General features: G+C 42.9%; 1 protein-coding gene across 1 annotated transcript in view; it reads right to left on the bottom strand.

Annotated features, from left to right (window-relative positions):
* The window catches only part of LMNTD1 (lamin tail domain containing 1), a 1,301,017-nt gene that overhangs the window by 1,179,206 nt on the left and 95,987 nt on the right, over nt 1–25,824 (bottom strand). Inside the window, exons 3-4 of the mRNA XM_086938753.1 lie at nt 14,213–14,388; nt 7,594–7,782 (exon numbers count right to left, since the gene is read on the bottom strand). Of these exons, the coding sequence (XP_086794879.1) occupies nt 7,594–7,782; nt 14,213–14,388 (365 nt within the window). The remainder of the gene's footprint in view (nt 1–7,593; nt 7,783–14,212; nt 14,389–25,824) is intronic.

Raw genomic sequence — 25,824 nt, 5'->3', positions numbered from 1 at the left:
ACACGTGAAAGCAGACCCAAGTCAGAAGTCTCAGGAACTCATGGTGTTCAAACACATCCATGATGAACTATCCATCAGCGAAGACGGTCTAATCCTGAGAGGGGGGAGGATTGTCATTCCTCAAAGATTGAGACAAGGAGTGATCAACCTCGCTCATGAAGGTCACCGAGGGATAAGTGCCACCAAGAAAGCTCTGCGGGAGCGTGTCTTGTTTCCGACACTAGACCAGATGGTAGAAAACACACTCAAAGACTGGATATCGTGTCAGTTGGTCAGCCGTGACGAACCACCAGCCCCCTTACAGATGTCGGAACTACCTGAAGGAGTGTGGCAACAAGTCGCCATTGATTTCTTCGGGCCCCTCAAATCGAGTCAATACATCATTGCCATTATGGACGAATACTCCCGATTTCCATTTGCACACCTGATACCATCTACCAATGCAACCGCAGTGATTCCAGTACTCGACGAAAGCTTCGCAGCATGGGGCATCCCACTGCGAGTCAAGTCAGACAACGGACCCCCATTTAATGGCCACGAATTTGCAGACTTTGCAAAACACCTTGACTTTAAACATCAAAAGATCACACCATTATGGCCCCAAGCAAATGGCATGGTGGAACGATTTATGGGAACTCTGAAGAAAGCAGTACAGCAAGCGGAACTGACTCACCGAGACATCCAACAAGCACTGAATAAAGTGTTGAGGGCATACCGCACCACTCCCCACAACCCTACCAATCAATTTCCAGCCACTCTAATGTTGGGAAGAGTTCCTCGTACCCGACTACCCACTCTGGACAACATACTCCAACCCCAAGCTCCAAACATTGATCATGAAACACTGGTCAACATAGACTATAGAAAGAAACTGAAGATGAAGACATACGCTGATCAACGTAGACACGCGAGACCCGCAGACATCCAAGAGGGAGACTGGGTGATGGTCTGGCGTGATCGAAGGACAAAAGCAGACAGCCACTACCTCACACATCCCTTAAGAGTCAGTCGCCGAAAAGGAACCATGATTTCTGCAGAAGGCGATCACAAGCGGATCACCCGAAACATTTCACATTTTAAGAGATGCAGCCCTCAGGGACAGCATGGAAGTCAATACTGGGAGTCCTCCACGGGCTCAGATGGTCGAAGCAGGGGTAGTGATCACAGTCACTCCAGTCCGACAAGACGGGATCACCCCACACACCACCGAATCAGGACACCGGAAAGAGTTGGTCGACCCAGACGGCAAACTAGACGGCCAGAGCGCCTCATCGAAGTGATTTAAGGCACAGTAAGACTTTGTACAAAAGGGGGAGATGTCATGACGTGACTGCCTGACCCCTGTCTGCGACAGCACAGGCAGTGGAGGAAGGGGCGTGGGGAGGAAAGGAAGTCAGGGGATTATGGGTAGTTCAGATGTGAGCATAGAGAAGTAAAGATGTGCTTCACACCACCTCTCCGGCTCCTGTGTCTTACTGTGGGGGGAGAGCGACAAGTCTTGATCGTCAGATCTCAGAAGATCCCCAATGAAATGTCATCACAAACAAGACATTTGCTGCAAATGCTCTCATCTTCAGCATGAATCCAACATTATCAGTATTTCCCTGAATTGGGCTGGCCCATCATTGCACTAGAAATTCTATCTATGCTTTAGTTGATAAACAGCTCTCTTAAAAGGTTGTTGTAATTTGTAGCTTTGAAACAAGCTCCACACAATGTTCTGCACGTCCTGATAGCCAGATGCATGACAAAAGATTCCTAAGCTATCATCTAGCATTTTCGTTTACTTCCTTTTAACAACTTTACAGAAAATGTTACAGTGGCTTTCTTTGGGAAACATCACTTACAACGCAACTTTTACAACGACATACCATTACAACGCAACTTTTACATCGCAAAAACTTTTACAACGCATGTATTTACAACGAATGTTTTTACAACGCAGGTACCTTTACAACGCATACCATTACAACGTAAGTATTGGTAAGTATATAATTATATTTTAAATGTTATATGTTTGGGGTAAAGGAGTATTTTTAGGGTTCAGGGTCAGTTTTGGGTTTTTGGGTAAAGGGGTATTTTTGGGGTTCAGGGTCAGTTTTTAGTTTTTGGGTAAAGGGGTATTTTTAGGGTTCAGGGTCAGTTTTTAGTTTTTGGGTAAAGGGGTATTTTTGGAGTTCAGGGTCAGTTTTTAGTTTTTGGGTAAAGGGGTATTTTTGGGGTTCAGGGTCAGTTTTTAGTTTTTGGGTAAAGGGGTATTTTTGGGGTTCAGGGTCAGTTTTTAGTTTTTGGGGAAAGGGGTATTTTTGGGGTTCAGGGTCAGTTTTTAGTTTTTGGGTAAAGGGGTATTTTTGGGGTTCAGGGTCAGTTTTTAGTTTTTGGGTAAAGGGGTATTTTTGGGGTTCAGGGTCAGTTTTTAGTTTTTGGGGAAAGGGGTATTTTTGGGGTTCAGGGTCAGTTTTGGGTTTTGGGGGTACAGGGTAAAAATAAATTAAAATTCAATTTAAATTAAATTACATTAAATTATATTTTTTTAAATTAATTTACGATTGTAAAATTAATATGTATTTACCAATACTTACGTTGTAATGGTATGCGTTGTAAAGGTACCTGCGTTGTAAAAACATTCGTTGTAAATACATGCGTTGTAAAAGTTTTTGCGTTGTAAAAAATGCGTTGTAAAAGCATGCATTGTAATAACATGCGTTGTATCAACATAGATCCCTTTCTTTACCCCTTTCACATTCATTAAAACTGTCCCAACACTCGAGGTGTGGCAAGGATCCTGAATATACACTGTAGTACTTTTTCGAACCATTTCTTAGTGACGACATTGATCAAACCTTGCAAGACCTCCCTAAATTCTTTCACACACACTCCTGAGACCATTTAAAGACCATTCATGTCTTAAACTACATCTGATGTGAGCTGTTCTTCTGCACGGGTATTTCAACGTTGGTGGACAATTGTGCAACGCCCAGGATGGGCATGAAATATTCTTTGTTACCAGATTCTGGTGTATCATTAAGTAAAATCAACAATAATTTCAATTGGACATGGACCATGCAAATATTATGCCCAAGCAATTCAATTGCCTGTTGCCTGAATATACAGTTCTCCTCTCTAAAAGTAAGTTCACTATTAGGTCTTTAACTCCTTTATCAAGCAGACGGTCTTGGCCACTGACCTTTCTTCTGAAAACCAGGATGTTAACCTGAAAATGTTTCACCCTTTCTGCATCCACGTTACCAATCAGCCTGTTGCTTGAAATGTTTACTGCCACGCTTATGGTCTACACGCAGTATGAATTCACAATCGATGTGAATGCACACATGGGTGCTCCGAATAGTCAGGTCACCACAGAGTTTATTGTTGGACTTTAACACTTGCACGTCCCTTTGTCATTCAGTTTCTGCTCTTTCCTCATTGTGGCTGGCAGTTTTTGCACTTTGATTCTTTGCACCTCTATCAGCATGTTCTCTTTTTATTTACGATGTCTCCTTCTTTTTACTCAGTTTCTCTCTGACCTCCTCAATACTGTGCTTCCAAAGACGTTTTGCACATTTGCTCTTTAAATATGTTTTTGTGTTTGCTCATGGTTACCCCTGACGAAGGGAGCTTCACTGAAATGCTGTGGGTTACACCAACAAAACAAACGTCAACTTGTAGTCTTTTTCGTTGTATATTAATGTAACCTTCATGTCCAAGTGAGGAGCAACACTTGCATCGCCATCAACATTAGAAAGTTTCATATTGTTATGTTCATGAATAAACTGTGATTAACAGTGGTATTACCTTATTGTTTAAGTATTTTTGCAATTTATTGAAGTTGTAGGAGGACTGATTAACTCCATAGTGATCGGGCAGCTAGTTGTGCGTTCTGGGTCTGGTTTACCTTTGGGTGGACTTTCTTATGATACAGGCACAGACAGGACTCTTTCCAGAAATGCACACGTTCTATGTTTACACTATCGATGTTTTGGTTTCTTATTGATGAATAGTTTAACCGGGTGCATTATAATTTCCGTTGTGTGGATTGGGAGGTCCGAGCCACCACCTCGAGGTGCTAAGAATCTTGTGTACTGATACCCAAAGAGTAATGTTATATGTTATGTTATATATTGATTTATAACGCGCTCTGTTAGTCGGGACTGTCCTGGCGCGGTGAAGAAACTGAATCAGAGTAATCGGGGGAACAGCTATTCTTGATGTATAAAAAGAAGAGTTTTTAACAGTTTTTTAAAATTGATCAGGTTGGGAGAATGTCTTAGAGCATCAGGAAGGGCGTTCCACATCTGATCTCCCCTTACCGTCAGAGATTGCCCCCCCAGGTGAACTCTTTAAATCTGGGGACGACCACCTGCTTTCGGGAGGCCGATCGCAGCTGACGGGTCGGTAGGTAAACGGCAAATCTTTTTGCAAGGTAGGGTGGACATGGTCCATGCAGAGCTTTAAAAACGAGTACTAGATCCTTAAAGCGCACTCTTTGGGCCACAGGAAGCCAGTGAAGCTCCCTCAATTGCTTACGAACGCTGAGCCTCCTCGGGATGTTATAGAGGAGTCTCACCGTCGCATTCTGGGCTACCTGTAGCTTTCTAATCAGAAAGTCAGGTGCCCCGATGTAAAGGGCATTCGAGTAGTCCAGGCGGGAGAGCACCAATGCTCTGGCTACCGTTTCTTTGGCCGCTTGGGGGAGGAGGGGAAAGAATCTTCGAAGGGTGGTCAGAGTTCCAAAGCAAGTCCCTGCCAGTCTAGAAATCTGGTCGCGGAAACATAGATCGGCACCGAACCAGACTCCAAGGTTCTTAGCTATCCCGCCCTCTCCCTTAGGGCAAGGTAATTCACTGGGCCAAATGGACTCCTTAAAGTCAGTTGGAAATTGGCCGTGGAGCAAGATTTCCGATTTGTCCTCATCGCACTTGAGGCAGGCTCTTGCTAGCCAAGCAAATACAGAGAATAGGCATTGGCGAGCTCCTGAAGTGCAGATATTCTCCTTATTCCAGGTAAAGATAAGTTGGGTGTCGTCGGCGTATGCCATTATCTTCGCACCCAAGTTCTCTGCCAACAGAATCAAAGGTGTTAAATAGACATTAAATAAAAGGGGACTCAAGGTCGACCCTTGTGGTACTCCAGTTTCTACCCTACGGTTAGAAGAATGAAAGGGAGGTAACCAGATTTGTTGGGACCGGTCAGACAGGAAAGAACTGATCCACCCAAGGACCATGCCCGAGATGCCAATATCCTCCAGCCTAGACAAAAGCTGGAGGTGAGGCACTGTATCGAACGCGGCAGAGAGGTCCAATAAAATTTGAGCCGCTCTGCCGCCTCCGTCCAGGCACTCCCTGATGGCCTCTGCCATCTCCACAAGTGCAGTCTCGGTACTAAAAGAGGTACGGAACCCCGATTGGGCCGGGTGAAGTGCCCCAGAGGATTCCACGAATCTCTCCAATTGCCGAAATGCGGCCTTCTCGCATACTTTGGCAAGGGCTGGGAGAAGGGATATGGGCCGGTAGTTAGATGTAATCAGTGGATCTGCAGTAGGTTTTTTAATCAGAGGGAGGAGTTTGGCTTGTTTCCACTGGGAGGGTACCATTCCTGAAGCTAGAGACTCATTGACCAGAGCAGTGACCATAGGGGTAATTACTTTGGCCACTCCAATCAGAACCCTCGCAGGGCATGGATCTGCTGGGGACCCCGACTTCAGAGCTTTTAGTATGGCCATCACATCCATCTCCTCAACATAAGTAAATTTAGACATCTCGGCTTTAACCTCTGTTACTTGGCATAGTGAAGGTGAAGGTATTCGATCGAGTAGAAGTTGATCGGCTTGCAAAGAGGGTGGCTGGTCAAAGGGTTTGACACTATGTTGAATTTTTTTATTTTATCAATAAAAAAGGTGGATAGTTGCTCACACCAATCTGTAGAGATCGGGGCTGACATCTTCTCTGCCACCGGGACTGTGAAGCTTTTAACAATGGAGAAAATTTCTCGGCTATTGTTCTTAGCTTTAAGAATTCTAGCCGCGTAGAATTCCCCCTTGGCCGTCTTAATCGCCGCATAGTAATTTTGTTGAGCTGCTCGGAGTTCGGATTTTGCAATGGGACAGTAATTTCTTCTCCATACACGCTCTCGCGCCTTACATCCTAATTTTAGAATCTTTAATTGTTCAGTATACCAGGGGGATGGGGGGGTGGCCCTACGGTTATTTTTTCCTTTACACTCTGGTAGTGATCTAATGGAAGAGTCTATCCAGGATGAAAAATTATCAACAGCTTCCTCCAAATTTTGTGCTTTCACTGGGGCGGTGTGCATAAGGGCCTCCACCGAGTCCGGAATATTAATTCTTCTTGGGTGATCCTCAGGCTTGGATTTAGGCAGCATACGAGTGTTGTTAATGTCCCAAGAAAAATGAACTGGAAAGTGGTCTGACCAAGTGATAGGGGAGGGTGGGTCGGTTGAAATGTTAAAGTTAGAGTGTACCAAATCCAAACAGTGACCCCCTACATGAGTGGCAGAGTGCACCTGTTGCACCAACTGGCCAAGGTTACAAATCTCTTCCAGGTCTTTGACTCCGGGAGCTAGGCTCGTGTCCATATGTAAGTTGAAGTCTCCCAACATTAAAAAATGTGGGACTCTAAGCGCTCTCTGGATAACGGCCTCCTCCAGGGATTTGATAAAAGTGCCCAAAGGACCCAGTGGGCGATAAATCAGCAGACCCCCCAAGGTAAATTGAGGGGACAGGGCCAGGGAGAATTCCAAAGCTTCCCCATCCTCAATCCCCCCTGTACATTCTTTCCTTAGTGACCACTTCTCCCTATATATCACAGCTAAACCTCCTCCCCTACCTATATTACGGTCCAGTCTGGTGATCTTGAACCCTCTGGGAACAGCCAGTTCAACCACTGGGGCGCAGCTCTCATTCAACCACGTCTCCGTGATGGAAAGGATATCAAGCAACTTGTCGATGATAAATTCATGCACTTCTTCTGCATGCTTTGGTAGGGAGCGGGCATTAATAAGAGCAGCCGGAATAGGTAGCTCACCTGCTTTGTTAGACTGAGGAGAGGAAAGGGGATCAGAGGGATTGAATTTAAAATGACACCCAAAGGTCCTCAAGTCATCAGTATTGTACGTGATAGGGGAAATAGTCTCATACAGTGCAGGTTTTGCAGAGTGCCTGGCCCTGCGCGCTGCCGGGGCGCGGACGGGCGCAGACGGGCTTGCCTTAGGCGCTCCCGCTGCGCTAGTCCGCTGCGCTTCCTGTCAATGCACAATGCACTTGGCCTCTCAAGATTATGGTATGCACTATGGATAAGGCGTGGGAAATCATTTGCATGAAGCACTTTACTCCTCCTATTATGTTGTACCCTGCATTTGCAAATTTGTTTTATGGCAAGGTCTTTTTAACACATTTATTGGATACTGTTTTTTATCCTCTTTTATCTACTTGTGCTGCTACTTTTTGGATCCATGTGATTGAAATAAAGGTAATGATGATGATAACAATATTTACAATTATGGTACCCAGAATTACAGCTTATGTCTGACATGTCGATGCTGTCAGCAGTCTACAATTGGAAAAGTGCACCTTACTTTTTTTGGCACAGCATGATGTTCCTTTGCAAGTCCTCCAGCTCCTTCTTGGCCAGATCCAGCTGCACTAGTGGGGAAGATCTGGAGGTCCTCAGTGCCAACACATCGGCTTCCTTCTGGGCCACGTAAAGTTGAAGACTTCTCAATTCTTCATCTTTCTTCATAAGTTCTGTGTTTAGCCGGAAGAGCCTAAGCGGGCAAAAGAAAGAGTCAGTAACACTGAGGAAACGAGACTGCAGAATAAGACCTACAGATTTAACAATTAGAAATGTTTATTTTATATTTGCTTGTCGTGAGCTCAGGTTTGGAGGTACCGTGTTTTGTGTAGTGGCTGTTGGTGTGTGTGATGTGCATGTGTATCTAATACTATGGATTGAATAAACTGGATAAATGCCTTAAGGCAAAATGGCGGGAACTTGGCAAGCAATTATTTATTCTGTTATTTGGTGTGAACATAACCAGTTGGGCAACATGTCACTTAAAACATCTAGCATAAACATATAACAAAAGATACATTAGAAATCATAAAGATAAGTACCGAAGCAGTAATTGTTGAAGGTGAAATCTGAAGAGTACAATTCAACTCTTTACTAAAAGAAACAAGCAATGGCAAAGCCAATAAGTATGATGATTGTCTGGCATGCAGTTCAGGTCTGTACATGCCATACCTTTTAGCTCTTAAGTATAATGGGGCAACCCTGTGTCCCTCAGAACCTGGGGATAATTGATAGGTGCTAAAATGTGTTCTGTTGTGTCATTCAATTACTTAGTTTAAATGATAATAGTTCAGTCCATCACAGCAAAAAATTCAAAATAGATGGATGTTAAAGAGACACCTCACACAAGATATACTTAATATGTATCACATTTATAAATCACTTGAAATGTATCATGTTATATAGGGCTGCTAAACAAATAAATTACAGGACAAACCACATCAATCAAGGGACTAACATAACATGAAATGTGACAATGTGCAGTACATATTTACAGAACTTACAATTACAAATAGAATTACAAGTACAAATGGAATTTGGAAAGGACGGAATTCCACAATTTTTGTCCTTATGTTATTTGTAATTGTAAGTTCTGTAAATATGCACCGAATATTGTCATATTTCATGTTATGTTAGTCCGTTGATTTATATGGTTTGTCCTCTAATTTATACAATATATTATGCTCAAGTGAAATATAAATACATATTAAGTACATCTTGTGTGTGATATGCCTTACGATAAAGTGTCAGTCAAAATTTTCTCTAGAGTGCCCTGCCCAACTCCTTCCCAACTACAAATATTGGGCAAAGAAAACAGAAACCGTGGATTTGCCAAAGGACAGAGAGAGCAATTTAAAGACAGTTATATTCTACTGGCATACACGGGGATCTTTCCATGAGACTCCCTAGGAACAGTGACCAAACATATTATCCTCCAAACATAGTGGGACACAATAACTACCATGTTGCCACCCTCCCCGTGCCACAACCTCACTCATAATGAGCAGCGTTCCTGTTGGTACCCCATTAAAGGACAGACTTCCGATGTCACCGACAACGAAGTCTCCTGCACAACCAAACAAAGGAGAGATTCTAAAAGTTACACATGATTCAAGAACCTCTATGCTGAAGAAAAATGAAAAAGTGGGGATTGAGGTCACCAATTAGAGTGCTCTGAATTTTATAATGTGACAGGAGGTACCCACAAGAAAGGGGAAGGTTCACATCCGGATAAAGATATTGAGAGCACTGTAAGTACACAAAATGAAGGTGCTAGTCTGTACAGAAATATTGGAATTTAGAAAAGAGGACACTGCAACAGTATCTGAGAAGTGAGCCTGTCAGTAGAAGCCAGGGGACCTCATACAGTGCAGCTCCTGGAGGAATGAATCGAAACAGTGTTGTTTCTGGCCATTTTGGGGAAGATGGCAAAATGTTTTCCAAAGAGCTATAGAATCATGGGACTGGTCAGAGGGATAAGGCTACTAAGGACAAATTATAATAGAGAGACACCCTTCCAGCCTAACAAGAATAAGTGGACCTAGAGACAAAATTAGGCACAACTGGCAGTTGCTTAAAGAAGGTACAACACTGCAACGGTATAAGGTAGACAATGCTGTGCTGTTAGTTCCATTGCTACATCGAGGTAAGAGACAACTAGGACCTATTGCCATAACCTTAAATGCCTCACCTGGAAACAGGACAACATAAGCGAGCTAATGAACTCATGTACCAGCATCTTGATGAAGTCCAAAACCGAACCATCTAGCATCCAGGCCTGGGAGTCATTTACTAGATAGCTAAATCAAAAGTGTTCTAAACAAACAACTGGCAGAAAAGCAGGAAAACCATTGGGGGCAGCATGGGTCACCAAAAGCCTTAGAATTAAAAAAACATCAATTGAATAAATATTTACGAAAACTAAGAACTCAGGGTTCATCATCCATCCAAGAACAGCTGCTACTAATTTCCAAAGCAAGAAAAAACTTCAAAAGAGGCATTAAGGCAGCTAAGAAAGCATTCCATGAACATCTTTGGGCGAAACTCCATTACTCTTGTAAACAAAGAGACTGCAAGGTCTTCTGGGAAATTATCAATCAGTTAATCAACGGCAGGAACCTACACCACAACTCCGATATCATGGAGGAAACATGGAGAGCGCATATTGAACAACTATATAATGAAACTCCACCTCCAGCAATCGTCGATTGCGGCTTCCAACTAAATAATGCAGCTATTGCCAGAGACCAAGTAAACAGCAACACCCCCTCCGATTTAGACTTTCCTCCTCAGATTCTTAAAGAACAAGTCTTAAAAACAATAAAAAAAACTAAGATCTGAGGGTGCCCCTGGGCCTAACGGCCTCCCAAACACCTTGTTTCGGCACAATCCACCATTTTGGACAGATAACCTAACTCCTCTTTTTTCGGACATCCTAGCCTCTAACATGATCCCTGACTCCTGGAGGGAAGTATTCTAAGCCCAATATATAAATCCGGCTCTCGTTCCGATCCTTCAAATTACAGATTGATCGCGTTAATTGATGTGAAGGCTAAAATATACACTTCGAACCTTCTGGCAGATCTAGAGGACTGGGCGGCGCGAATAAACCTGATTTCTCATACGCAAACCGGATTCAGGGCCGGGATGGGCACTCTGACGAATATTTCTGGTGTAACCCTCCTGGCCAACCAAGCCCTCGTAAAATCAAGGCCACTTTATGCATGTTTCATCGACCTCAAAGCGGCCTTTGATAAGGTCTCAAGAGCCAAGCTATGGGCAAAATGTACAACTGGGGGGTCCCAGCTAAGTTGCTGGAGGCCATAATCAACCTGTACTGTCAAACATGGGTCCAGATCAGGAAAGGAGATGGGCAGCATTACTGAGAAGCTCCAAAAACTTAACGGGTTAAAACAAGGGTGTGTGCTGGCACCCTGCCTCTTCAACATTTACACTGCTGACCTGGACGAGCGCCTTCGGTCAATTCAATCTGACCATCCAAAACTTGGCACAATACCCATCCACAATCTTCAATACGCAGATGACATTGTTTTACTAGAGCAAACGCCAGTCGGATTGCAACGATCAATTACCAAACTTGGAGCTTATACCACCTCAGTCCAACTAACCATCACTCACCAAAAAACGAAGGTGATATGCTTTAACAAACACCATAAAGTTGACTGCACATTCACTTGGACCTTGGACAAGTGACCTTTGACCAAGGTGGACTCATATAAATACTTAGGCTTCCAAATTGATCGCAAACTTACCTATAAGACACATCTGCACCAAGGTCGCACAAAATCTCAACAGCTGCGGTTTACCTTCAAAATCTTAAAAAACAAGCTTGCAGGCGGTGCCACCGGTCACCTACTAAAGGTCATAGCAGCAAAATTCTTGCCCTCCATCTCATACGGCACAGAAATGTTTAATGGCAAGGATGCCACAGGCCTGAATTTAGCACAATCAATTCTTTTTAAGAAACTGTTCAAAATCCCCCGCCATATTCCACAAGCACAAATCCGACTGGAATATGGCCTAAGAAATCAGAACGCCGATAGACAAGGTGCATTAGTCAAGTACTACTGGAGGATGCGGGACGCAGAGGAGAACACACTCGCCCACTGCTGTTGGGTAGAAATTGAAAAGCAAGCCAGAATCAAAAATTCAATATTTGAAGTGCTGAAGGCTTTGCACTTGGCATTGAAGTTAGAGGAGCCCTGGCTCACAGTCTCTACATACCCCGGCTTCAAATCTGTGATTAACAAAGCCATAAAACGGAAAAACGGAATTCGTTATCTTTAGATAAAACAGCCCTAGCAAAAAAAAGACACGCTTGGTCCGTGATACAGACATACCATAGGTTGCAACCCCAACCTTATTTGCTAGACCATTTCCCACATCAGAAAAAGCACTTTTTCACCCTAATAAGGTTTGGGTCTTATCCATCAAAGGACCTAACCCATAAATGGAAATACGCATGGCAATCAAAGGAATGCCGCCTGTGCAGAGTTTGGGACAAGTCTTTATTGCATCTAATATGCATTTGTCCTGCTTTAATAGTAACACGTAAAATGGGCCTTCGGGAGGTTTTCAGGAAGGAACAAATAAGAACCTGCAGAGCAGCAGTGATTCATTGTCTTAGGGGCTCATCTATCCCACAGTCCTGCATTAACATAAACTTTTTTTTAAATGCGGCAAAAGAACTGGCCAATGCAGAACTTGCTACCCAACTCAGGCAGTGCTAGAACATTTGGTTTTGAAATCCCTTGACTGCCTTGTTTACATGTTAATTCTTCTTAAAATATTGCCTTTTGTATACCTTTTTTAATAATAACAATAATGTATACTTCTGCATGTTTTATCTATGGTGGTTTTCCCACCCTTTTATGATTTTTTAATGAAATCAAATAAAAGTATATTTGACTGACAAATCAAATAAAAGTATATTTGACTGAACTAGGACCAACATCAATAGAACCAAAGCAATCAACAAGTGTTGTACCATGCAAGGTGGCAGAAACAGTTCATGTTGTACATCAGGCCTGTAGTGAACAACAACTCTTGGCCTCCATAAACTTGGGAATGACTGGACTCTTATGTGCCATATAGTTGTCACATATGTTGTAGGGGACAGGATGTATACACCAAACAGGTATCCAGAAAAGTTAGCTTTAAACTGAAAACATACAGTTAAAGACATGCAATAGCTTCACAAAATGTAGGGAAATGCCTGAAATTGCCCGAGATGCATGTGTAAGAGCTGCAATCTTGCATATGACAAGAGATTGTGTGGCAAATGCCGGCAAAACAAACGTCTTGGCAGTAAGTACTGCAAAAAGTTTCAAAACTATTTAAAATAATAGACTATGGGATGGCTACAGCCAGCCAATTCTACAACCTGAACAACAGGGGTGCTTCAAAAACTTGGCAATGTACCGAATTGGTAGGCATGCAGGAGTCTCAACTCTCGTGCAAAGTTCAAAAGCAAACATCCTACAGAACCATTATACATTTTAAATACCTATTAGAACATTGGAATGTTGAGCGCTCCATTGAGGACAATGGAGTGCTCCCGGCTTTTAATAGAGGGTAGAAGCCCGGAGCATAAACATTCCAATGTTTGTTCACAGCTGTTGCTGTGTACAAAGATTACACAGAGTCCAAGAGGATTTCAACCCCTCGGCCTCCATGAAGCCTTTGTTTTAAAAATTAGAACATTCTGTCCTCTAGGGGCAAAATGTTCTAATAGCCTAAGAGCCTACCATAGCGGGCTCTAACAGCCAGTAAAGGCCCGCTCCCTTGTTAAAGAACTGAGCCGAAAGAACCTGCTGCGTCGGGCTTTAAGGATATAGTACATTATTATAATGCTAATCCTAACAGCCCGGAAGTACTGGACAGCTAACTCACAGTTGAAACATTATCTGAATAAATTGACAAATGCTGAGTTATTGGTCTTGACAAGGAACAGAGGCCCTAGAGTGCCACGGTCTTGGTTGCACTCATGCATCCCCCGACAGTTTTTCTTCCTAAACAGCGGACAATGTGATGAAAGTGGCAGTATGAACGTTTTACCCACTGCTTGAGTAATGCTGATGCTGGCTGAACAGATGGGATATAAACTGAGTAATGGACAAGGGACCAAGCAACATAGAAATATGGACTCTTGGTTAACTAGTCGTTGATGCGACTAACTCTGTGCTATGAATTGGTGGAATATTTTATTGGCTTTATTTTATGAAGACAAGGCATACATAGGTTCTGGCACATTCTCTAGTGTGTGATGCTATATGTTGTGTTTTTGTTCGCATAACAAATACAAATATATAAAGTAAAACATGGGTGAGTGATCTTTCATTCTTTTCCCCTCTGCAACCCATTGAATGCATATATTTTTCAACTAAGATTTACCAACTAATTCAAAGCGATGCCAATGTGATGCTAGTGAATGTTGGATGGCTACAGAAACACAGTATTTTTCAGCGAATATATGACATAAACCATAGGAGTATTCAAAGGAAAGATTATATTTTCAAACCAGTTTCCTTACACGTATGGTGATGAGAGAGGATGGGTCCATAAATTATGCATGGAATTAAACACAATTTGAAAAAGGCTACCTGTCCTGATATTCTGTTGCCAGTTGTGAATTCTGATGGCTACTGATTTCCACTCGAGATCTGTCTCTGCTGCTCAGATCCAACTGCTCCCGGAGTTCATTGATCTCATGATCATACATGTTTCGGGCAGCGATGACTTCTTCCTCTAAACGATGAATCCGAGACGACGAATCTGTCTACAGGAAGAAAATCAAGGCGTTATTTACTTTTCACAGGTTCTACTCCTAAAGTTACAACCAAAGCTACACCAATACCTTTACACATAAAGGGCAGGCATCATTTAGTGGCTATCATGGGCAGCAGCTATGACATGTTTGTGATCCTTGGTACTCTTAGTCATGCCCGGGTGACCCCCCGGCTCTGAGGTCTAAAAGTCCGCACAAAGCACAGAAGTGAACAAACAGCTGTACTTACATTCTGTAGTTTCCATCCACTGTCCCACCAGCAGTCCTCCAGCAGCAAGAAGGAGTGGAATCTCTCACACACTTTATCCCTTCTCTAGTCACCCAGAAAGTAACTGTTTGGTGAAGAGGGCATAAAGGGTGAGCAGTGGTTGGACTGTTTCCTCTGACAGAGAAAGGGTCAAAGAAAATGAATAAGGCCATGTAATGAACCTGCAAGTAAGGAACAATGTTGCTCAAGAAAGTCCACAGAGCGGTGATTTAGTTAAACCGAGAGACTTCCCCTTGGAATTAGTAGAGTAGTATAGGTTGCCCTCACCAACTGTGACTCTGGACCAGAAGGCAATAGGCACGGGCCAACCATATGGTAAGCAGACCACTTTGGTGTGCATTACGACTCAGGAGGACCGAATTAAGTAATGGAATTCCGATTGGCCGGAGTCCTAGTGGGTCGGTTTGGAGAACGGTACCCAATTTTCCTGATCAGAAAAAGAGTATAAGGGTTTGTTTGCCTCAGAATCCAAGCCTCATTCCATTTCCTTCTTTAATAGTGTGGAGCATACAATGCATATGATGCTCCACCCTCCTAGAAAATACTTCCCTCCCCCGTGCCCCTACCCGCCCCACATGCCCTTGCATACTTTTACCACCTGCTCAGAGTAGTTGGTAAAAGTACATGGCAAAACAGTACAGAATGCTGTGTTCTGTGTGGTGTTACAACCGAAAAAACTCTGCCCCACATGGCACCTTGGGGACAGGCAAGAGCGCTGAAACTTGTGCGGTTTCGGCTGTGGTGAACATTTTACAGTGGCTTCTGTCTGGACAGAGTGGTTCAATACCTAGGTTCTGCAAACTAAATGGGCCATAAGGGGATCCCAAAGATCATGTGAATTCCAATATGCTTATAAAGGGGCATTGGGCACCCCAAAATTCACTGAAGCTTGCTTCCCGAACGTGATTTGCTGAGTGCAGGGAAGTCTCTGCTTCATTGATAAAGTAGTAGTACATTCTGCAAACGAGTGGAAAGCTAAGCTTCTCATTTATCCTGTACGTTTTCTATGGTCTTTCAAGGGTTGTATTTTTCAAGCTTTTACTGCCTCGTGCTCTTTGAAGAACCAGTTCATCTTGAATTTGTTTTCAACAGGTAGACACCTTAAAAAGAATCACTGTGTCAAAGGCTGCGGTAAACCAGAACAGAATGGCCGCAGTGCCAATTTAGAGACATTAGGCAAATAATCCTTGAGCAGGAATTGAAATGAGATGGTATTAGTTTCTTCCTTTGTCTCAGATAGTCTGTTACAAGTTACTCCTTACGACTTTGGCGTAGCTCTACAAAGTATGCCTTCCCATCCACGGTTGATCTTAGTTCAGTGCACCAGTGGTGGATGTGAAAGCCAAGTTATTGTAGTTCCGCAAACACTACTCAATGTGTAATTGATACAGAGGTATTGATTTTGGGTTACTACCAATCCCATCAAGGGATCAGGAACACAGTGGAAACAGCAATAATCCTTATCTGGTTATTCAAAATATCACACCCCCGAACTAAGAAGAATAAACACTTTTAAGTTAAAAGCATTTATTACTTCAGGAACAATCTGTTTCTCAGTACATCTAAAACAACTATACAGAATATTATAAAAACAACAATGGGACACTTTATAAATAGTAAGCATAAAATGAACATTTGTAGCTTTGTATGAATGTCATTAAAATGTCAGCTAGAGTCTAGCACCCTAATGCCTACTTCTAAGCACCATACTATGAGAGCATGAAAGGCACAGCAACTTGTAGTCGAGAGTTTTTTACGGGGAAAAGACACACTGCAAACCTTGTTGGGAGCAATGGCACCGCCACAGTGTATCAGTGGTGGTGCAAAGACTGTGTTCCCTGTAAATAGCAAACACCCACCGCTCTAGCAGTCAGTCGATCTTCCTCTGAGACTTAGCTTTCTCAGCTTCAGGTGAGATATACCATCGCTGAAGTGTGAAGTGCGCTGGCAGCAGGTGAGAACATCTTTGGCAGAATCTTGGGAGATAATCTCGGTGAAGGAACTCTCCTGACAAGTGGTCAAGTAGCAGTCCTTAAAATCAAAATCTTATCAGAAATTGGAATTGCTGACATAAGGTTTGGAATGTCTGACATGGATTATGTGCATCAAGGTATGTACCCCAGACGTTTCTTCATGAACATATGTGGTAAAAGGACGCCAATTCAGACTACATCATTTTGGTTATATGTCTTTATGTGTTCTTATTAATCCTTGACAATGTGAGGAGACATTTGACTGAGACAAATGTCGCACTAGATGTTGTATCTCCGTCATTAATCGAAGAACTTGAATTCACAGTTCCAATAAAGAGAAGGTCTGGCTACATCTGCTCTAAGAGGCAGACATGACAATGATTCTACATTGTTGAGCGTGAAGATGGTGACTTCCATTGACTAAGATGGAGTCAGGGCCTACATCAGTTGGAGTTGGACCTTAGGGAGTTTATGTCAAGTGGTTGGTATAATCAAAGCAGAAGGATTGTTGAGGTTGAAGTTGATTATGTGGTGGTCCCTCTGGGTAATATGGTGGTGTCCTATCATGCTAGCCAAAAAAAAAAGGCAAGGATTTGGACCTTTTGAGGTTGCTGGAAGGGGCCAAATTTAAGGTAGGCCAGGCTCATAGAACCAATTATTGATGTTGCCTAGGATGCACACTATATGGTGGCTGAAGGCAATGTCACAGAAGGGTTCCGAGAAGGCTGAATTACTTGGAGGGCGTGATTAGTAGGCCCAAGCAAAATATGCATTACAGTAACATAATTAGCATAATTTTGCAATACTCTTGCTATACAAAAATCCTGAAATGGTGTTATGACTTTACAATGCATTATTTTGTGCCATTTGCTGTGAACATTTACCATGAATGTGCCGATCACAGTAAAAATGTATCCTGAATGCACAGAACTAATTCCAGTTTTGCGTAATTTAAAACAAAAATATCAGGATTACACCAAAACAAAGTAGGGAAAATGTTCACACCTCTAGTGATTACACTCACAGGAATGAACAGCAATGTGTGGGTGGCAGGAAGCATCTGACAAGGATGAATCTGCACTCAGTGGCTGAAACGTTCTAAAATCTGGCAGTGGATAAAGAGTTTTTGAAAACTAACCCTTCTCCACTGCTACTTTTCTTAGCGTTACTGTTTCTGATCAGGCGTTTTAAAGCTGGTGGGATTGATCGTGTCGCAGGGGGGCTGCTACGTCACCTAGTCAAGTTTCTGAAATGAAGAGAAAACTTGGTCTAAAGTTTGTAATAAAGCTGTGAATGTTCAAATGGTTCTTATTCATGATTCTGCTGTTGATAAGATTGCAATGAGAATAGCACAAGGTTAGAGGTAGGTGGAGATGGAGGATGCCTGGGGCTGGACAAGGCTGATGGTAAAGGCCCAATGTCAAACTCCAGAAGTTGAGGAGAGATTTGACAGTATTGGAAATAGAATGAGGGGGGTAAATGTTGAGGTGGGGTGCTTGAAAAGAACAGACAATAGAGCAGTAAAAAGAGGATAGAGTGATACATAGTGCAGGGAGGGGCAGGAAAAGGCAACAAGGGTAAGGGTAGTTGAAAGATTCTCAGAGAGTAAGGGTTGGGATCGTAATATCCCCTGCATGGTGTACAGTTAAATTCCCCTGCTCTGAGTGCCCAACTGTGTGGTATCTAATATGCGGACTTGTGATTTATCCATAGTGTCATGCTAATCTAGCGTGTGTTCAGAGGCATGCGTCCCTTGGCATGAGTAAGACCTTGGGCTTGTCCTGTAACCTGGTGGGTTCACCAAGCATACCTTAATTGACAGACAGTGAACTACGGTCTCTGTCTTGGGTTTAGCAAATGGAGCAGTGGTGGCGGCTTACCATCTTTTGTGAATCCATCGTTGTGATCAGCCCTTTTTATCTTGATTGAGGGGCAGCCTTTTCCTGCCCCTCCCTGCACTATGTATCACTTGATTCCTAGAGTGGAGGCCGATAGGCACACACAGGTAACGTTCTGCACCTGTGCAAAACCCGACTCACATCGCTAACATCTCAAGTGAAAGTTGAGCATACTTGTATGCATACGCCTGTGTGGTATATGCATGATGTGTATGAGTAAGCCAGAGTAATGGAGACCTCCGGGATCCATTTTAGGTTGCCTTTAGCTTGGCCTTGAGCACGAGATGGAGGTGACAATGCTTTCAGTGAGGGAATGCTTCTTTAGAAATAAGTTCAGGCCATTTGCTTGGCAAGGAGATGAGGATTAGTTTTCCCGAACACTGCCATTTGGAATTGGTAGTTGGTGGAACTGTAGACTCTTTTGTGCAGAGTGAAAACTGAACTGTGAGAGATGGAGTGCAACCATATTCGAGGGGAGATCTGTGCCTGACCTATAATCATACCAACACCCTATCCTGAAGGGGGAGGGACCACCTAGACCAGAAGGGGGCAGGGGGGTCCAGTGGGTGATAGCAGAAAGTGATGCAGCCCAGCTTAAGAGCTCCCAGGACATTAAAGTGTGTTGTGACTATATACAAGTTTGGTATTCTGTTCTATTGTGCATTACAGTATGTTTCCTTCCTGAAAGTCAAGTGCTGGCTTGGACATTCATTTATTGCATTACTGTGTGATTGAGCTTGAACACCCCATTCAACCTCCCTGAGAAGCCAATTACTGCTCGCCATCACTATCGACAGTCAAGTACTGAAGGGGTTATAGTATGCCCAGTTTGCAGAGCTACAGCAGGACAGACCCCGGGACAACAGAGGCAAATTAACCTACCCTCACAGTAGAGTCCCAGTAGCCTCTGCTTGATCTGTGGCACCCCGAAATGGGTCCTACGGTAAGGAAAAATGAGGCAGAATACCGACGCACTGACAAGTGGGGGGGATTAGAGCAAAATGATGTTAAAATGGGGAGATGTGAAGAAATATGGAAAAGAGGTATATTTGGTGTGAGGCACAACAAGGTAACTCCAACAATTTCGTACATGTGGGCACTTTTTCTTTTTCTCCTATTTTTTTTTTTTTTGTGTCCTCATATTTGCCCTTGGAAACCAAACAATAACGATCAGTTTAGAGGGGATTACTGAGACACTGACCCAGATTAACTGAGGGGGACTTTCTTGGATCCTACCGGGGTATCCCGCAGTGCCAAGCATCAACACCTCAATGATCGAATAATGGTACCAACTGGACTAGCGTACTGCTCAATACAACCCAGATTGTAACCGATGTCGCCCTAGTTGGGTATGTATAAAAGGCGAGGATCGAGTAGACGACCCCACAGGCAGCGAAATCATAGGACATGGGGAAAAAAAAAAACCCATAACCAATTCAAAAGCAGCCAAAATCTTCTCTTGTGTTGGTTACCTTCCCTAGCCATGTCTAATTTAGACATCTGTAGCATTGCTGCACGCCAATCGGTAAAGGGAGGGGGTGTCTTATCTTTCCACCGTCTGCATATTTCTCTTCTGGCTAGCAAACAGCTATAGAAAACCAATTTTTTACACATGCCGTCTAGCTCTGGTATAATGCCAAAGAAAATTAGCATGGGACTAGGGTTAACATGCGAGCCTATTGCTAACGAGAGAGAAGCACAGATTTCATTCCAAAATAATGATATAAACGGACACTCAAAAAACATATGAATATCTGATGCTGCTACCAAGCCACATCTAGGGCATGCCACTTGATCATTATTGGGGAACTTTGATAGACGTAATGGAGAGTAATACACCCTATGCAGAGTAAACAGATGGTTGCGACGGAGCCAAGACGGTTTAACGATCTCACCCAAAATCCTAATTGATTTTATCCATAGGCCCTCCACGTCAGTGTCAGATATAAAGGTTTTCCAAAGCGAAAGGGGTAACAGAAACTCGCCATCAGTCTCGTCCAGAATAAGATTGTACCAAAATGTAATTTCTTTTTTAAAGGGTGGTTTATCCATCAGGTGGGTTAGTAAATTACTCTCGATACCTATTTTAAACCTACCCCTTCCTTGGCTATAGGCCTGTGACCAACTCTGCATTTGGAGATATTTAAATCGTGAAAAACGAGTTCCTATAGTTAGGCTCAACGTCTCCCATGTGAGTAAAGTTCCTTCAACAAATAGATCCCCCCATGATGAAAGTCCGGCTGCCCTAATTGGGAGAGCTAAACTATCTAAGAGCCAAGACGGTGTACCTGGGGAATCCCAAAGGGGGGCCCTACTAGAATAGTAATCCAATTTGAGTGTTCGTCTTAGACTAGCCCATGTTCTAGCCAGGTCCCTTAAAACCTTTAGTTTGACCTTCTTGAAATATTTAGGGTCGCCAAATTTTAATAGAAAATTTGTCAGCCCGATTTTTTCCCCCCTTAGAAGTGCTGAAAATAGCTTCCCACATCCAGCATTATTAGGGGTCTTTAAGAGCATCCTGGTATGTGAGAGTTGGAAGGCCCAGCCATAGAGTTGCAAGTCTGGTGCTGCAAGACCTCCTTTCTCTCGACGACGTCTAATCTTCTTCCAAGATAGTCTAGGCGTATGACTGTTCCATATTAATCTATTTATTTCAGTTTGAAGTTTGGCAATCAGGGATGAATCAAAAAAAAGAGGGATTGTATTGAATAGGTATGTGATCTTGGGCAAAATGGTCATTTTGACGAGGTTAGACCTGCCTATTAGAGAAATAGGGAGAGCAGACCATAATCTCATCGATCTTCGAGCCGCCTTAGCTACTTCAGCAAAGTTTAAGGGGACAATCTTATTGATGTCAGTGTAGATGTTTAACCCAAGATATCTGAGGGTAGAGCTGGGCTGTACTCCTACAGTCGGTACAGGATGATTCCAAACCATGATATCAGTTTTGGATGCATTTACTTCGTATCCGGATATAGCCCCGAATTCTTCCGCTATAGATATAACGGTAGGAAAGGACGAGTTCAGCTCGGATGAAAAAATAAGAACATCATCCGCATACAATGCTACTTTCTTCTCCCATCCTTCAAAAATAAAAGGTTTTATATTAGGGTTATCCCGAATTAACTGAGCAAAAGGTTCAATATATAAGTCAAACAAGAGTGGTGAGAGAGGACACCCCTGACGAGTTCCACGCGAGATGTTAAATGGCTCAGTAAGTTCACCGTTAACAAGTAGTGAGGCAGAAGGGCTTTTATATAGTAACTTAATAGCTCGCCTAAAGTTATCACCTAAGTTAAATTTACTCAACACTTCCTCTAGGTAAACCCAGTTTACCCTATCGAAAGCTTTTGTTGCATCAAGGGTAAAGACTGCTAAAGGTAGAGATGCTGATGTGGCCATGTCTATTGCTCCAATAAGGTCGTAAGTCAATTCATAGAGTTGCCTTCCTTTTACAAATCCCTTCTGATTGACATGTAAGATGTTGTTTGCAACTTCCCCCAATCTGTTTGCGAGGACCGATGTAAAGAGTTTATAATCTGTACAAAGAATTGAGATCGGCCTGTATGACCCACAGCTAGTTGTGGGTTTACCGGGTTTTAAAATCAAGGTTATAGAGGCCCTATCCCAGGATGCAGGAGGTAAGGCACCATCAACTAAGATACTGTTAAAGAGGTCTGTTAGATGGGCAAGAATTATAGGGCACAAAAATTTATATATTTCAGAAGGTAGCCCATCGGGACCTGCAGCTTTATTTTTTTTACTTTTAGAGATGGCAAGGTTTACTTCCTCCTGTGTAAAAGGGCGGTTTAAGAAAACCCTTTGTTCTAAATTTAAGGATGGTAGAGATATACCAGTTAGCCAGTCCCTTGCTTGACTAGGTTGTACCCTCTTATCCTCTTGATATATATCCGTAAAGAAACTTTTAAAAGCTCCACTGATTTCCTCATCTGTAGAGAATAGAACTCCATCCTTACAAATGGAACTAACATTATTTCGGACCCTATCTGTCTTAGCCTTCCAGGCCAGGAGCTTCCCGGCACCTTCCCCATATTCAAAGTGGGCCAACTTACTAGCCTCCCATCTCTCTAAGACCCGAGCATTTAGAACTGAGGAGAGATCTCCTTTCAAGACCTTTAATTTATCTTGCAGCTCCATTAGTGGGGACCCTAGATTTAGATCGATCTCTTCTTGAAGGCCTGCAATCCCTAATTCAAGCGAGGCTACTGCATCCCTGTAGGTCTTATTTTTATATGAGGATAAGTTGGTTAAATAACCCCTTAGTGTGGCTTTAAAGGCATCCCAGGTGATCCCGGGTGAGGCAGTCCCCTGATTAATCACCCAAAAGGACTTCGATTCCTGTATTAATGCTTCTACCATATTGGATGAGGCTAGAATTGATCTATCAAAAGACCAATTTCTTAAAGAGGGCCTAGAAGCAGCGTCAAGCTCAAGAAGGATGGCTGTATGGTCAGAAAGATGAAAAGGTAAATGAGAGATTGATTTTACCTGTTTAACTAAGATATGGCTAATGAATATAAAATCTATCCGAGACTGGTGGTGAAATTTAAAATTCTTAAATGTCACCCCCCTTTGAGACCCATGGAGTTTCCTCCAAATATCAATGTAATTCAATGCTTTCATGTTATTTAATAAATACATCCTAGTTTTGGATAGGGATTTAGCCCTATTAGAGGGTGACTTATCCAATACTGGGTCCAATACTATGTTATAATCGCCAGCCAAAATAACAGGTTCTGGGAATAGGTACAAGTGAGAAAAAAGTGTGGTTAGAACAGATGGATCGTCCTGGTTAGGGCCATAATACCCTACTATCGTGAATGCTGAGCCCAAAGCAATAACAGAGGCTATTGCCCATCTACCATAAGGATCTACCTGTTTAGAAATTAGCCTTGCCTTGATAGATTTTTTAAAAAGAATGGCCACCCCCCTAATGTGTGAAGTTTGTGAAGTAATGACCCCAAAGTCTATCCATTTGTTCTTACAGAGCAGATTTTGCATTTCAATCTCTGCCAAGTGTGTTTCCTGGAGCACTAATACTTGTGCAACCGAATCTCGTAAATATTGCATGATAATGTTCCTTCTTGGGGTAGTGCGGAGACCATTAGTGTTCCAGGATAAAATGCGTATATTATGCATTATACTGAAACTGAGTTACCAGAACCAAGGGCCAATACTGCCAATCTATGAATACTGAATTGTACATATTCATAACTTTCCCCTCCAAGAACTGTTTTAAAGGACATTTAAGAGGACAATTTTTGCTTTTTCCCCACCCCCTACCATCCCTCCCCCCCCGACCCCCCACCCGTGGGAAACCCCTACTCTATCTATCTGGATAACCAGAGAGATAGCACCCTGCTATGGACCCCCGCCACCATCGAAAAAGTACCAAAATTTGGAGGGAAGACCTAAAGAGAATCAAAAGGTGAGAAAGAGAATCATGAATAAATATAATATTATTTCCCAGTTTGAGAAGAACCTTTTGACAGGAGATAGAAGTTTTTTTTTTTTTTTTTCCTCCTTTCCTTTCTTCTTACCCCCATTTTTTTATTTTCTCTTTATCTTTTTTTTTTTCTCCTTTTTTTTCCTCCTCTTTTTTTTTTTCTTCTTTTTACACGTATGCATTTCACTGTGTACTATATACCTCCCATGGTATTATATTATTGTATATTATTTTTGTATTTAGAGTGTTTAGTCTCCTTATCTCAATACAAGGAATAGAAACTTAAACCCTTTACAAGATAATCTAAGCAAGCCTCAAAGACTCGACTGAGATCAGACAAGGGAAATAGAGAAGTAACTAGTATATACAGAGAAGCAGATAGTATAGGAAAGTAGACCGAAACTACTTAGGAGACTCCGACCTTCTACCCATACTTAAGAGGAATTCATCTGCGGCCTGCACTGATCTTATATTGTTTGTGTTTTTATACATTACTCTTAGAGCCGCAGGGAAGACCAGCTGGGCTACGGCCCCCTGACTCCTGAATGCTTCCAACCTCTTACCCAGCTCCCACTGCCTATCCAGCGTTATCCTAGACAGGTCTGATCTGATCTGAAAGTTGAACCCCTTAGCATTAACCACCTTCTGTTTCAATGCTGTATTCAGAATGGTTTCTTTAAGAGAGTAGGTAAGAAAGTTGACCAAAACTTTTCTGGGTTTGGTTCTCTGAGGATTCTTTCGAAAAGGCTCTCTATGAATGCGCTGGATGTCCAGAGCTATTTCTTGCTCAGAGAAGTCCAGTCTTAACGCTTCCTTTAACAGGGAAACCACGAATTGTTTGATGTCAGAGCCCTCTTTCTCCTCGGGAATATTCAGAATTCGTAGATTGTTCCTCCGAGCGTGATTTTCCAAAGTCTCCATCCTATCGGACAAACTCTGGTTTTCCTGTCTGAGGTTTGTTAGTTCAGTTTTTGTGGCGTTCAGGTTAATATTTACTTCCGTGACAGAATCTTCAAGTGTTTCCGTTCTAGTGGTAAGATCCCCTAGCTTACTGTCCAGTGATTGACAGTAACATCGGATATCGGCTTGATTGGATGCGGAAGTCTCAAACCCCTTTTTAATATCTGCCGCCAGAGATGTAAACATTGTCTGGAAAGAGGCCTGCAGTGTGGACACGAGATCACTATTCAAGGCCTGGGTGGTATCCTGGAAAGAGCTAGGATCTTCCTGGTTCCTAGTAGAGGCCTTAGAGCCTGTTTCTTGAAGGATTGACTGCAGGCTTAGCCCTGCTGCTATGCTCGGAGGGGCAAGCGGTAGTGGTGGAGCTAAGGGATTGAACAGAACCAGTGAAGACACAGAAGACACTGAAGGCATAGCCTGCTCCAAATTAGTAGGGATCTGACAATCGACTAGCCCCACTTGACTAACCTCTCCTAATGTAGGGGAGAGAAGTTGATCGTCGTTGGATTTCATTGTTATATTGTTTAAACCTTGAATCTGTTCTTACTGACCAAGGAGCAAAACAAAAACAATTTAAACTTGTTTTAAGCATTCTTAATTGAGTTTTAGTCTTTGCTATTTGCACCACCAAGCATGTGCATTTATAGCTGCTCACACACTTCCTGGTTGCCACTAAGAGACACAATCTTGGGAAAGACAGCACTCTAGTGTTTGAAACCAGACAGCAGGTGCAGAAGCTCAACTTCTGTGTGCAGCACGGACACGCAGCGGGGTTGCCGTTGGCATACTGAAGGCAAGCCCTTGTGCATCCGTCCACGTCCCATACACAGCCAGCACCTTCCATTATGTTGGTTCTACACC

Source organism: Lissotriton vulgaris, chromosome 1_1, assembly GCF_964263255.1.
Source record: "Lissotriton vulgaris chromosome 1_1, aLisVul1.2, whole genome shotgun sequence".
NCBI lineage: Eukaryota > Metazoa > Chordata > Amphibia > Caudata > Salamandridae > Lissotriton > Lissotriton vulgaris.
Note: the sequence above shows the minus strand (reverse complement) of the source record. Positions and strands in the feature narration are given on the sequence as shown.